Source organism: Gymnoscopelus braueri, assembly GCF_963280865.1.
Source record: "Gymnoscopelus braueri genome assembly, chromosome: 3".
Lineage (NCBI taxonomy): Eukaryota > Metazoa > Chordata > Actinopteri > Myctophiformes > Myctophidae > Gymnoscopelus > Gymnoscopelus braueri.
In genome coordinates, this window is record NC_137612.1 from 25,676,438 (window position 1) to 25,690,955 (window position 14,518).

General features: G+C 42.1%; 1 protein-coding gene across 3 annotated transcripts in view; it reads right to left on the bottom strand.

The window, feature by feature from the left end:
- arhgef10la (Rho guanine nucleotide exchange factor (GEF) 10-like a) overlaps window positions 1–14,518 on the bottom strand; it is a 186,157-nt gene that overhangs the window by 20,173 nt on the left and 151,466 nt on the right. For all 3 annotated transcript variants that reach the window (XM_080423025.1, XM_080423026.1, XM_080423024.1), the window contains 3 exons: window positions 7,205–7,422; window positions 3,901–4,058; window positions 432–574 (listed from right to left, as the gene is read on the bottom strand). In XM_080423025.1, coding sequence (XP_080279151.1) covers window positions 432–574; window positions 3,901–4,058; window positions 7,205–7,422 — 519 coding nt within the window. The remainder of the gene's footprint in view (window positions 1–431; window positions 575–3,900; window positions 4,059–7,204; window positions 7,423–14,518) is intronic.

Here is a 14,518-nt window from a genome sequence, read left to right on the forward strand (position 1 = left end):
GCCACGCTATGAGCTTGTAGATCTACAATTTTTTGGGGGGAAAATCGTGAAAATGTGTGCAAATCTTTGAATATATATATATACACATTACTACACATAACAAAAATCTTTGATCTGGGGGTCCCTGGAAATGGGGGGGGGGTCTGCGGAAAAACTGATATTATTTTTTAACTGTTAGAATGTAGAAGACATTTGTAGAATCCCCAGAAGCAAAGATTTGAGTAAAAAAAAATTGCTTAAAAAAACATATATATTAAAAGATTTGCAAAAATGTTCACGATTTAAAAAAGAAAAAGTGCAGATCTAAAAGCTTGTAGATCTGCTATTTCTTAATAGTCCAAAGTATAAAATAATGTTTATAGCAAAAAAAATCACAGTATGTGTTTCCGGATTGAATGGGTTAACATTCTTGTCTTAGTTGGATGTCTCACCTGCGTGGTGAGGCTGGAGCCGTCAATTACGATGACACAGTTTCCACAGCTGGCCCATACAGAGTCCTCCAGCACCAGCAGGGTCCGTACTGGTTCTGAGCCCACGGTCACGGATCTGCAGGAATCTGGGTCCCACAGATCACCTGATGGGAGAGGGAAAAAAGTAAGCAAATAATAAGTAACCTCAACTTTAACCACTTTCAACCTGGCATCCTTATTTTTTTGAGTAAGTTGTTATAGATGGAAAGTGTAAAAAAAAAATGCCCAAAAAACTACATTTCTAAATTAAAAGAAATAAATATATATAGTGAAAATAGCGTTCTGTGCTCATAGATTTTCGCTATTTCCCATACAACAAAGTAGGGCTTAAGACAAATTCCAGGGAAGTGACATCAGGGGAAAATGCTACTGGACTCATTGGTGAACAAGCTAAATATATGCCATGATTTAGACCAGTGTTTCTTAAACGTTTTAATTTCAAAGACCCCCATGACTCTGAGAGCTACATTTGCAGCTTGGAACCCCCTCAAGGACCCCTGAGGGTCCCAGGACCCCACTTTGAGAACCACTGATTTAGACTATTACAGGGTTACCCCAGTAGTTTGCTTTGATTGAAGAGCAGCCCTACAGTGTTTTGTGCCATTATGAAAGTAATGTTAAAAAGACACACAGAGGGGTGCCTCAGTCAGTCAGTTATTGCACAGACCATTATTCTCCCTGTGAGAGCGAGGACCCAGGTTCGAATCTGACCCCCTTTCTTGTCTTGCCTGTCTCTCCTCTCTTAACCCATTCAATCTGGGAAACGCATCTACAAATGTCTTCTAAATCCTAACAGGTTTCTGAAAAATTTATGCTTGCTCTAACGTTTTCATGTCAAGGACTCCCAAAACTATATGTATTTGGCCGCCGACCCCCATCTCAAAATGTTTTGTTCCACCAGAAGCAAATATTTGAGTTACAAATGTTCGCTTTAAAAATATATGTATTCAAAGATTTGCACACATTTTCAAGATTTTTCAAAAACAGCAGATCTACAAGCTCGTAGCCCGGCACTCGGTGCCGCGCTATGAGCTTGTAGATGTGCTATTTTTGAATATATCCAAAATATAATATAATGGTTATAGCTAAAATCTCAAATGACACAGATGCGTTCCCGGATTGAATGGGTTAGAAAGAGCCACAGAGAACAATTGCTTTCTCTTTTTTCTCTCACACTCAAACACACACGCACGTTCACACACACACCAGAGATTTTGAACCTCAGCTAGATTGAACAGTCTGGACTTCTCCTTGAAACGGCCCACTGTGCTTTGCACAATAATGCACCTCTTGCCACCCACATGCTAATAAGTCTGTGGCACGTTTTTTAATCCGCTTTCCAGTTTCTTTATCGCCAGTTCATTTCTTTTTTTTTCTCTCTTGACTTCAGTGTGAAAATGAGGCAGACCTTTTTCCTTTGAGTTTTAATCATGGGGCACACGTTGCAGCTACCATTGGAGGCACATTATGAAATGAATTATATAAGCATTTCGTTTTGCAGTTGCGTTAATGAAGCAAAATTAGAGAAGGATGTGCATCCAGCCATTTAATTAACATTTTGAGTTGTTTATTTCTGCCTTTCATAGCAGAATGGCTTTTACAATGCCTTCCGACTTCCACAGGTTAATTGCTTGGCGTGTTGCTAAATGTCACTTTTACACCTTTTCAAAATTCTCTCTCTTTCCAAGTGAACCTCTAGCCCTCACGTCAACCACACGACACGTTGAGCTTGTAGATCACCTATTTTGAGCAAATGATACCGTCATTCGACAAGGTATAATTCAGGCTTCAGGGCACGTCTCAGCGAACGAGGTAGTGAAGCACCTTTTTCAAAGAACAATGTGTTGCATATTCAGTCTTAGTTGAAGCTTTGGCATTACTTTTTCCTTTAGTCTTATTTTCAGACAGTGCCGTGCTATTCAAGGGCATAAATCTTTAACAGCTGTACAGGCTAGCGCAAATATTCGCCTAGCCCCCTCTGGAGCTTTTCTCCCTGTCCTTTTTATTAATATACGTATATATACATAGCATGAATAGTAATATTTAATCGGCATGCAGCAGCCTGGTGTAATTAATCATCCTCCCTGCTTGGGTGAAGGTGGAGGAGTGCAGGAGGTAAGGCTGGCACATTGACACACTGATGCCAGGTGAGAGGCACCTGGTGAGCTATTGTACTCCCGCTGGCTGCGAAGGCTGTGAAGACTAAGAAGGCACACCCCCAGCTTCCTGTCGCCTGAATACACATGTACAGTGAAGCTCTATTTTCATATCCATAGCGGGTGTGAGAGCCACCGGGCATGGGGAAAGGGAGAAAACAGGAGGTGCTTCCAAGAAAATGGCTTCAAAGGTGGTCCAAAATTAATATGTCTCTGCAAGAGCTAACATTCACATGAAGATGAGGTTCCCTGAGAGTATGACTCTGTGTGATAGACTCTCTTCATCCATGGCAAAGAACATTTTACCACATGCTGAATGGGTGCCGAACTGATATATATTTCACACACTCAGTGGCACGTTCACTGATGATCGCACAGACATCCATGGTTATTTGGTACGAGCAGCTTGATATACGACGTCCATATTAAATCATGGAAACAATAACACTCATAACATAACACTGCAGTACTAATTTGAAAAATAATTATTTTTTTGTTGTCAAAGAGGCCCCGATTAGTGATCACTAAACATTAAATCCTTTTCGGTGTCATGTCTCACACAAGGCACTAGAATTACATAATTATTTCAACTGCAAAAAGAATAGGAACTAATTACATGACCTCATATCAATTACTGGCTAATATTTGTAAGAGCATTAGCAGTGTAATCTGTTGTGAAATTAGCATATTCTTCCACTGTAATGTGCTTTCCCGCACGTGGTTGCAATGATGGGATGAAACTATTGTGGCGTATGCTAAGAATTACATACACACAGTTAAAATGACAGGCTTCATTTGTCACACAAATATGCACGGAGGGTGTTGTATATACAACATATTAAGCAATCAAATATATTGCAACCGCAAAGCCGACACTTGGGATTGCACACTTTTTTTCTTGACTGAGTGATGGCTTATGATATTTCATCATGTTTCAAGGTTCAACACAAAGGGAAACATTGAAAAAACAAGTTCCAATGAACCTTGTTATCATTGAAACTCAGATTTAACCACTTGAACCATACAGTACATAGCATCTCTATTCTGGGGATAACATTCACGTCACGTTGTTGTTGTGACGCATATTGTGAGCATATAAATCGGCTATTTTGGGTGAAGAGATTTGTGGAGAGGGAAAGAACGAAGTACAGAGCCGACCAAGGTCTACTACGTATTAGTTTACCAAGTATACAGGGTTTAACATGGTCAAATCAGGCAGTAGAGGTTACATGTTGGTCCAGCAATATGTACTGTATAACAAGGAATTACCGTACCTCCAATACTTCTTCTGTACACCATGACAGTCCCACTCCGCAGGCCTGCAAACAAGAAGCTGGGGGAACGTTTCAGGCAAAGGACAGGGCAGCCCTCGGGGTTCGAGAGGGTCAACAGGCACTGTGCTGCGGGGTCCACACTGCCATAGACCAGGATACTGCAGGTAACAAGAGCGGCAAAAGTCAACATGATAAATGAGCATCATTTGTAATGACAGAGTGGCTCGTTTTTATGCAGTTTGATTTAACAGTGCACTTCGGAGCAAAGCATTGTGAATGCAACCACTCTGTCTCTCTCACGTTCGAAATGCCATCTGAACTTTGCTGAACGTGTCTTATTGTCTTTCATAGGAATGACAAATGCACACCTTGGTTTTTTTTTTTCTCACCCTTGTGTCTGAAAAGAAAGTGTTAGGCAGCATTGGATTTGACAGCCTTTTGTGTGTGCTAAAATGCTGAAATTGGATTTCCTTTACATCTTCTCTCTGTTCCAGGGGCAGGGATTGCAGGAGTGGAGTGAGTCAGCAATAAACAAAATGCAGACATCTCCTCTTATTTGAGTTTTCATAAAAATAACAGAGAAAAACAACAGAGAGAATAACAAACTAGTAATATTACTTCTAAATCTTGAATGCAAGTGTGCCGTTTCCCCTCCATCTGGGAAAATAATTCATTCACTATAGCTGTGACAGAGTCTGAGATTAAACATACCCCCCATTACCCACCCCAGAAATAAGAAAATATATTGGATTTGAAAATGAGAAACAGTGAACGTAGCCTAGCAGGGGACTTGAAGGGGGCTCTGAATCAACTCAGATTTCTTGGTTCAATGACATATCGACAGGCAAATCTATACTGCTAGAGCTCTCAGGGGACCATAGCAGCACGATAATACTGATTATCGCTTCGCCTAAATGACAGAAACTTCAGAGGAGTTTCATATTTTATACTTAAAGGAAAATGTTTTCTATGACATATGTTTCATGTCAAAGGACATTAAACTACGTCATTTGACATCATTATAACTTTGATATCATTTACACAGAGACGCTAATGGCCATAAAAAAAAAATCCTTGCTGCATCCCAAACGTCTGGTAACCAGCAGGCTAGTTTTTATTGATTCATGAGTTTTTAATGATTCATGAGTATCTTTCAGAACACACATGTTGGTGTCTATTGTATTAAAGCAATAACATTAGTGTACAAATGTGCTTCATTTTGTCTGATTTATCCCCCATTCTGCATTCATTCTGCCCTCATTTGTCGACAGTCAGCAACATGTCACTGCACCTCACTACCATTAGTTGATCATTGAATGCAAGAGGGGGGTATGATGGGGGGGGTATGATGCAACAGTGTTTCAATTGTGCCCACGTTCAATACAAATACAGCCCTCCATGCTGATCAGATGCAAATTACATCTCAATGTCAACTTTGAAACGTGCAGCATGATCTGCAGCAAGTTTCAAACTGAGGATTCAGAACTGGTTCTGATTTGTCCACCGGAGACAGCTGGAGGTTTTTAAGTGTCTCCACTGTCGTATTATTATTGTTATTATTGTTGAAGACATTCCTTATAGGTATTATGCTTCAGTGCTTTCTGTTGGTATCTGATCTATCTATCTACTGTATCTATTATTAAAATTGGCTTATGCGAGGACCGACGGCGGGCAGGCCGGCGGACCACGTCGTCACGCTCATGTCACTATGACTATGTTGTCTAACCTCAATGTGTCGTCATGGCATCAGGCGCAAACACTTCAGGCAGCTCCATATATGGGCACAAAGGGGGCATGCCCACATATAGCGTATGGGCATATACTGATAACATCAGCGATCTCCGTATGGGCATAAAAGGGACATGGTCTGACAGATACAGAGATCTCCATATATGGGCATATTGGTTGGATCGGCGGTGTGATGTAGGTGTGAGGGCTGCGTAGGCCCAAACCTGTAGTTGCATCATAATCACAGTAAAGCACTCTATTATTGCTATAAAATATTACTGTATTTTGCTCTGATCTGCTGTATAGTAACTATAGAAATGGTGGAGAAATGTTTTGTTATGTTATTACACAGTTGTGTGTAACAACATAACAGTTTGTCTCCATAAACGGATCCAACTCCCACCCAGTCCCAGTTAACCATGGTGTGCCACAGGGTTCTGTACTTGGTCCCATCCTCTTCACCATTTACATGCTCCCGCTTGGTCAGATCATCCGCCACCATGGTCTACATTTCCACTGCTATGCTGATGACACCCAGTTGTATCTCAGCACCACACCAACCACTCTGCTACCTCCACAATCCATTGTCAACTGCCTCCATGAAATAAAGACCTGGATGACCACCAACCTACTCAAACTCAACAGCAAGAAAACAGAGCTCATGGTCATGGGTCCCAAGGCGCAGCTTCAGAGGATTGGCGATTTCCTCCTCCATGTGTATGACGGCTCCATCTCTCCATCCGCTGAGGTTCGCAACCTGGGTGTTATCTTGGACTCTACGCTCTCCTTTCAATCCCACATCAAATCCGTCACCAAATCCGCCTTCTTCCACCTCAAAAACATTTCCAGACTCCGGCCGTCAACTCTTTCATCTCCTCCCGCCTGGATTACTGTAATGGTGTCCTGTTCGGGCTCCCCAATAAAACCCTGGACAGATTGCAGTATGTGCAAAATTCAGCTGCCAGAGTGCTCACCCGCACCAAACGCTGGCAGCACATCACCCCCACCCTCAAACACCTCCACTGGCTTCCGGTTAAGTTCCGCATCACCTACAAACTACTCCTCCTCACCTATTAAGCTCTCCATGCCCTAGCCCCAGGGTACCTCTCGGACCTCCTCCACGATTACATCCCAGAGCGGGACCTGAGGTCTTCCGACTTGGGGCTTCTCACCACCCCTCGTAGCAACAAGCGGACCCTTGGCGATAGAGCTTTGGGCGTGGCAGCCCCTGACCTCTGGAACTCTCTCCCAATGGAGATTCGCCAGATGCCAACACTGGACTCCTTCAAGTCCGCACTGAAGAGACACCTATTTACTCAGGCTTTTGGCAATTAATTTGTTTATTTTGTGTACTATAAAGCGTCCTTGGGTTTCTGAAAGGCGCTATACAAATCCAAGTCATTATTATTAACAGTTGTTTCCCCGTTCTTATTTTACCGTATGAGTGCTCAGCTTTTATTAAAGGTGTTTTCAAGGATTCTGTGGATCTGTGTGTGTGTGCGTGCGTGTGTGCGTGCGTGCATGCATACCCTCGCAGGTACTATTGCTTCTCTTGTAATTAAAAGAAGAAACGTACCTCCCGTCGTCCAGCCCCACAAGGACTGTTCTGCCGATCCCAGACGGGATCGCCCTGTAAGCCCCACCTTCCACATCTTCAGACAGACATGGCTCAGGCACATACTCCAGACAGCGGACAGGCGAGCCCACCTGTAGGCTCTTGACCGCCCGTGGCGTGGGCCTGTTGAGAGAAAAGATCTCCAAATGACCCTGTGATCCATCATCCCCACCGGCCACCTGCGGGGAGAAAAAGATGGTCAAGTAGTTAAGGTCAAGACCTCACTTGGATCAAATCATCACGCCATAGGTAATGGTGATGATGATGATGATGATGATGAGAAGGAGGACAATACTTTATTATCAAAGGTTTCTGAAATGTGTTACCAATAGCACCATTTGCAAAACCAAAGATGAAAGAACAAACAAAATACACACATTTAACAGAACAACACAATCACATAATACAATACAATTGAAGGGCCTCTTCAACATACATCTGGTCTGGGATGACGTTCCACATTGAATCTTAGGATTGACTGCCGCACAAAAGAGTCTGACCTCAGTCTGACCTTATTAAACCACTTGAATCCTACCCTTAGTGGACTAGGATCCCCTCTACTCATATGGGATCACTCACAAGTTCTTCCACGGAGTAACTTGTGAGTTATCCCAAGTGATCGGTCCGGCAATGCCAGGCTAGCGTCCTCCCGGTGGTGGGGCTCTTCACTGGCAGGTGAGCCAGTAGGGCATAATAGCAGTGGCACCACAGAAATGTGTGGGAAGGGATAAATCATGGAACACTGTATCAGGTGTTTAATGATAACAATTCATATTCACTGTTCAGAATATTGGGGTCAGAGACAATGTTGTTGGCAAGACGTAATATGGTATTATGGTGGGCTGATTCATAGAGTTTGTCAAGCAGTCGGCCAACAATCTTGGAGCAGATTTTTATTTGGTGGAAGAGTTTTGACTTTAAATCAATGGACAAACACTTAACCATGCACTATTACAATACTATGGAACTCTTATTATAACAGAGGTAAAAAAAACTATAGAAGAATTTGTCTACTCGCCCCAAAAGACCTAAGGCGGTGGACACAATGAATTATTGTCTCCGCCAGGCCGAAAGGCATGGCGAGAGAGTATGTTTTGCCCCCCTGTCCGTCCGTCCGTGTGTGTGTCCATTTGTCCGTCCGTCTGTGACCAGCTAATCTCCGGCACCGTTGGCTTGATCGCAGCGAAACTGTGCACACACACTCCCTGGATGCCAATTCAAAACCTCTGCCCCAAATTGTTCTCATGGGAATTTTATATCGCCACCAGGAGGCCGATTTGTGCAAAACATATTTTTTTACAGTACTTCTACAGATTTTGTCCAAAAATCACACAAATCGGTACACTGTATCTCTATAGTCATTAAACGAAACAGATCTTTCAGATTTTTCACATTGCATCCTGATTGGCTAAAAACGTCTTCCAAAGTTTGCAGGAGTGCTCCGTTTTGAACAAAATGCCTCAAATCATGAACACAGCATGCAATTTCCGTGAAATTTTGCACGCACATTCCCATTAGGCCGAGGAAGAAATGCCATTTTCAAATCAGCCTCATGGTGGCGCTATTATGTTATGGCGTTTTTACCCATAACTGCACCGATCTGTGTAAAACTTTGTAGGCGCGCTCCCTAGAGGTCAAGGAAAAACCTTTGGGCATGAGGTATGTTCTTTGAGGTTTCAAGGCATTGAGACTGTACATCCTTTAAAGAGAGGTGGAAACAGTGATAGGCTTCTCCTACAAAGAGAAGGTTAAACGAGGCCTTTTATAGCGCCACCAGGAGGCCGACTTATGTAAAAAAAATCAAATTATACTACTCCTTCCCATTTTATCCAAATTTCACGCAAATCACATGATCTCTATAGTCATGTGATCAAGAACGATGTGTTTGATTTTTCATATTCCATCCTGATTGGCTAAGATTGACATCTAAAGTTTGCATTAGTGGCTTGTTTTGACAAAATTCCTCAAATCACCGTCCGATTGCGGTCAAACTTTGCACGCAGTGTTACACTATGTTGAGGAACAAATGCCACCCTTTTAACATTGGCCTGTTATAGCGCCACCACTAGATCTAATTAAGCAAAACAAATGTTTTAAACAAAATGCCTCAAATCATGAATGCAGTCAATGTCCGATTGCCGTGCAAGGCCTGAGAAGAAATGGCGCCCTTTTCAGATTGGCCTATTATAGCGCCACCAGGAGGCCACAATAACCTACCTGACCTGGCGGAGACCTGTGCTTTGAGGAGCTTGTTTTGTTTTTGTTTATTGCCGACAAATTCAATGTTTTTCCAGGATAACAGATGGTCTATCATTACATCCAACTTGTATAAAAATTCATGCTTGATTTTTTAATTATGAATAACAATAGGAGCTTTATAATGAACCATACCATTGAAGGAGCATGAAAGAGCAACAGAATGGGAAGGGGAGAAGGATGCGGGAAATCTCTCTAAGCTCTGAGTTTCACAATGTGTGTTTGCTACCTTAATCAAGTCGAAAAGAGGCCAGAGGATAATGTGCCTTTACTACAAAATAAATTTGCCTGTCAGCTATTTACGTTTCCGCAAAGTTAAAATGAAATACGCACACTACCTCACTTTTTTTTAACATCACTCAGAATCATAAACCACAACCTGTAATGGATTCCCAATGTCATCTTTAGAACATCAAACCGTTCTTAAAACCCACAAGAAGTCTTTGAAAATCTCTGCATTGCTTGACAATGAGGTTTATCAACGAGATGGTGATTGATCTATTACCACAGTGTGTGATAAAATGACAAAATAATTCCAAATGAAGGCACATGACATTTGATGTGATTGCACACAAGGTGAACGTGACCCTAAAACGTGGACTGTAACAAGGCAGCAATCATGACAGATTCATCGAAAACACCCATCCTTGGTTCTGATGACTCATACTGCCGTCCTAATATGTGAGGGGGCCATGTTTTTTCGATTACTTTTTTCATTAATTAAATTTATTTTAAAAAAAAATGGTTTTCCCAAAATATTATATAAAATACATGAAAAAAGTAATTGAAAAAACACGGACGCCTCACATATTAGGAGGGCAGTATGAGTCACCAGAACCAAGGACGGGTGTTTTTGATGAATCTATCATGGTTAAAATGGAGTTTGACGTTACAATGAGTTTGTATAGGAAGGGGGCGTGTCTGATAAAATAAATATCTAAATACTGAATCAAGCAACTTAAAAACTGTCCGGGGTGCTCACAAAAGCCTGAGTAGACGTCAAAAGGACCCCGAACATGTTTGAAAGAGAAATATCCCTTTAACAATCTTGTTAATAAAGTATTCGATCAATCAATCAATCAATCAATCAATGGTTGTATTTGGCCTCCCTGCTCTTCTATTGAGACATTTAGGTCCTTTTATGGATTATGAAATATCAACATAGTATTAAATATCAAATAGTAACGTGTCTAGTAACCCAGGTTACTAGACGGCAGCAAGCCGGAGGATCCCGAGGTACTTGGAGGATTTGCGCAGAGCCTACAATCCCACCAAGTGGCGTCAGGTCGAATTCTGATCTTGTTCTCTGTGGCAGCAGTAATGTATGCTTGTGAGCCTGATTCTGACTTCTTAGGCCTCTACGATTAGATCTTTCATCTCTCTATCCTTCCCGCCAGTATTATTTAATTGAAGGGTTTTGTAATATCTATACTGTACCTCCACACACGATTATTTGAAGTTATTAAATCGGGTGATCCTCTGGTCATACTTAGAGTGGAGTTGGCTAATGTGCAGCTCATAACTGACTAAAATATTGATTAGAAGCCGGATGTTCCAAATTGATTTGAACTCAAGTAAAGGTTGATTGAGGGCGTACGTAAAGCCACAGCTTTGGTGCCAGCTTATGTCTGCCATCAAACTCGTTAGCTGGGGATCAACCCAGGTCTGTTGTACTACTGAGTACAGTGTTATTTGAACCACCGTGTCTTGATCCTTTAAATAAATCTGAGACTAAACGATGGGAAGTTGTATTGTCATTTATCCTCTGTTTACAGTCTGAATACAAAGGGGATATTTACTTCTGGTTTCTTAAAATAACTCACGTTACTATAAAGTGATTGAATTTGCATATTTAATAATATGTTGATATTTCATAATTCGTGATTTATTGATTATTAAATGTTACGTCCTGATTAGCCTCTGTTTGCTACACAGTATTGGCCATGTGTTGCGTGTTTTATTAATAGCATTAGCCACTAACATAGTCAGCAAACTTTCCAAAGCTCCTTATAAACAAATAGTGCACAGGGACACACATCATTGTGTGTGTGTGTGTGTGTGTGTGTGTGTGTGTGTGTGTGTGTGTGTGTGTGTGTGTGTGTGTGTGTGTGTGTGTGTGTGAATGCACGCGCGCATGCATCTTTCATCTTGCAAATAGTGGACCGATCAGCGTCATATTTATCGTGCATGCTGCCAGTAGGCAGTGTGCACAAGAAATATCGGTCAGTCAGCCACGTTATTTTTGTGAATTCATAACCTCAGACCCACCAGCCCTCCAGGCTATTGGATACGCGTTCGCCAGGCTATGGAATATAACACATTTGTTTGTCAAAGATATGTTATTGTTATTCAAATTAATGTAGATTGATTCGAAAAGTCAAGCCCAAAGTATTCCCTGGAGAAAATATTGATTTACAAACTAAATTCAACCATCCATGACTTATGATGTTTGTCCAACATCAATTACTAGTTCAGTAGTGTTTTAATAACATTGGAAAACATTTACAAACATAAACAAACATGTACTCTAAACAAAAGGCATTAATGTGAAAATGTTTATGTACACTATATGACCAAAGATGTGAATAGACAATGCCATTGACAGCGGACTTGTCCTTTAAGGCTCAGTCCCTCCACAACAAGAGGCTTGATTTTGTATTTGTTATATTTATAATGCCTGTCAATGAGACAGCAGGAGCCTGTAAACTCTTGTCTGGCACAATTTAAATTAGCCAGTTGTTGCTACCCTTTCCCAAACAATTCTGTGTCAAGTGTGTCGCTGTGTGTTTTTCAATATAGGTGCCTGGTCTGAAATGCAATGTCCTTCCTGGGAAAAGAAAATGTGTGTGCGTGCATGCGCGTGTGTGTATATGTGTGTGCGTGCGTGCGTGGGGTGGTTGTTTACTAGAAGATGTATTCCTCTGTATGAATCATAGGCTCTGAATATGACATGAGCTAAATATAGTCTTTAGCTCTTCTCCTCCACGTTCACCCTTATTTGCATGCAATCATTTGTTTGATTTGTATCAGCGCTCACGATCTGGACGGGAGCGATCCCGTGGGCCCCGGAGAACGAGCCAGAACAAATAATGGTCTGTTTCACAGGGAGACAGAGAAAGATAGGGAGGACTTATCTTGCAGCGAGGCTGCCCCCAAAAATTCTACTTCAAGTGACTCTGTACAGCCAACACAGACACACTCTACCACCTCGTACACACTCACACCTCCATCTGCCCATATAAACCACTCAATCTCACACACACATACGCAAATGCACACACACACAGTCACACACACACACAGTCACACACACACACAGTGTCACACACACACACACACAGTGTCACACACACACACACACACACACACACACACACACACACACACACACACACACACACACACACACACACACACACACACACACACACACACACACACACACACACACACACACACACACACACACAGGAATGTGTGCGTGCCACCTCTGTCGCCAGCACCATGCACTTTCTCTCCCTCTTCTCGATTCAATTCCCCAAGATATCTAGGGAAATTACTGTGGCCTGACAAAGTCATCACTATTTATTTAGAGGAATAGATATCTGGAGTTGTGCCCTAGCGGACAGGTTCCTCTTTTCTGCCAGGGAGCAGAAAAAACTTCCCCAACAGTAAATGCCCTGCCAGCATTAATTAGATGGGTCTGGACCAAGCAAGGAAGTGGGTTGGTGGGGGTGGGGGGCAGGAGACATGGCGGCCTCCACTCAATTGTATTTGCCACATGAAGGAGCCAAAACTATGGGTCAATAGAGCGTGGATTGATTCTGAAAATAAGCACGTACCAAATTGTCTCTCAGTGACACTATGGATATTTGCCACTTGAATACGGGTAATAAGGAGAGGGCTAATGGCGACTTTATCGTCTCTTGAAAATTGAGGGATGGTGGACGCCGGAGGAAAAGTGGGACAGGGAAGGTAGAGGCAATACGGGGCAACACTTGTGTATTAGGCTGATTAGAAACAATGTCATTACTCAGAAGCCCAGAGAAACCCCTCAAGCCAATCTCACTTTAACATGATTAGTGTCAGCCCTTATTTGACAAGCCTGCCAGGGAGGTATAGAGCTCAATGGGGGGGTGGGAATGCAACAGCCACTCGCCGGATCCGCAGGACTTCACTATTAATCCTGAGTTATACTTAGTTGTGTGCCCAGTGTCGCACACTGAAAATAGGGGTGTGCAACATCTCATGACTTCAACGACATTCATGATTGATTCTCTCCAGACGTTCCACTCTTTATCTATGCTCTAGAAGACTGACAGATATCCCCTAAGTTACCAATAGTACTTTAATCATCCTTAAAAAAGAACAGGAACTATGGTTTTATAGAATCCCTTGGATTTTTTGGAAGCCTTAAAACATTTTGATTATGCAAAATGCATTCAGATGCTATACTAATGGTTTACTGAATTTCCCCACAGGGATCAATAAAGGTCTGTATGTCTGTCTGTCTGCGGTAGGTATCTACAGTATCTATCTACAGTATCTATCATGCACCTACATTTGGAAATCTAGCTAGCTCAGTGTGTTCAGGAACTGTCTCTGATATCAGCGAACTCTGTGAGGGATGACACTGATTCAGACAAAAGCAGTCTGTGAAAATCATCTATGAAAAATACATGAGCAGGGTCACATGCCTGAAGGCTATGATTTAAAAACTTCACTATGGAATTCAAGTGCATAGGGATTAGCAGTTCTGAGCTGCTCCTTGTAATGCAGTGCACCCTCTTCCACCACAATCAAGTTCAAGTCTGTCTCCCAACATCAACACTTTATTGTCCCAAATGGGATATTCGGTTTACACACAGCCATAAAACACAGGACGTGATAAAATAACAAAATGTTTTATAGCTAAAACACTTACAAGCAGCTCGTGCACGACCCAGATCGGTTCTGCTTCCTAACTGATGTGGGAGGACAAGCTCAAGGGGCTTTAGGCTGATCTGTAATGATACGGCC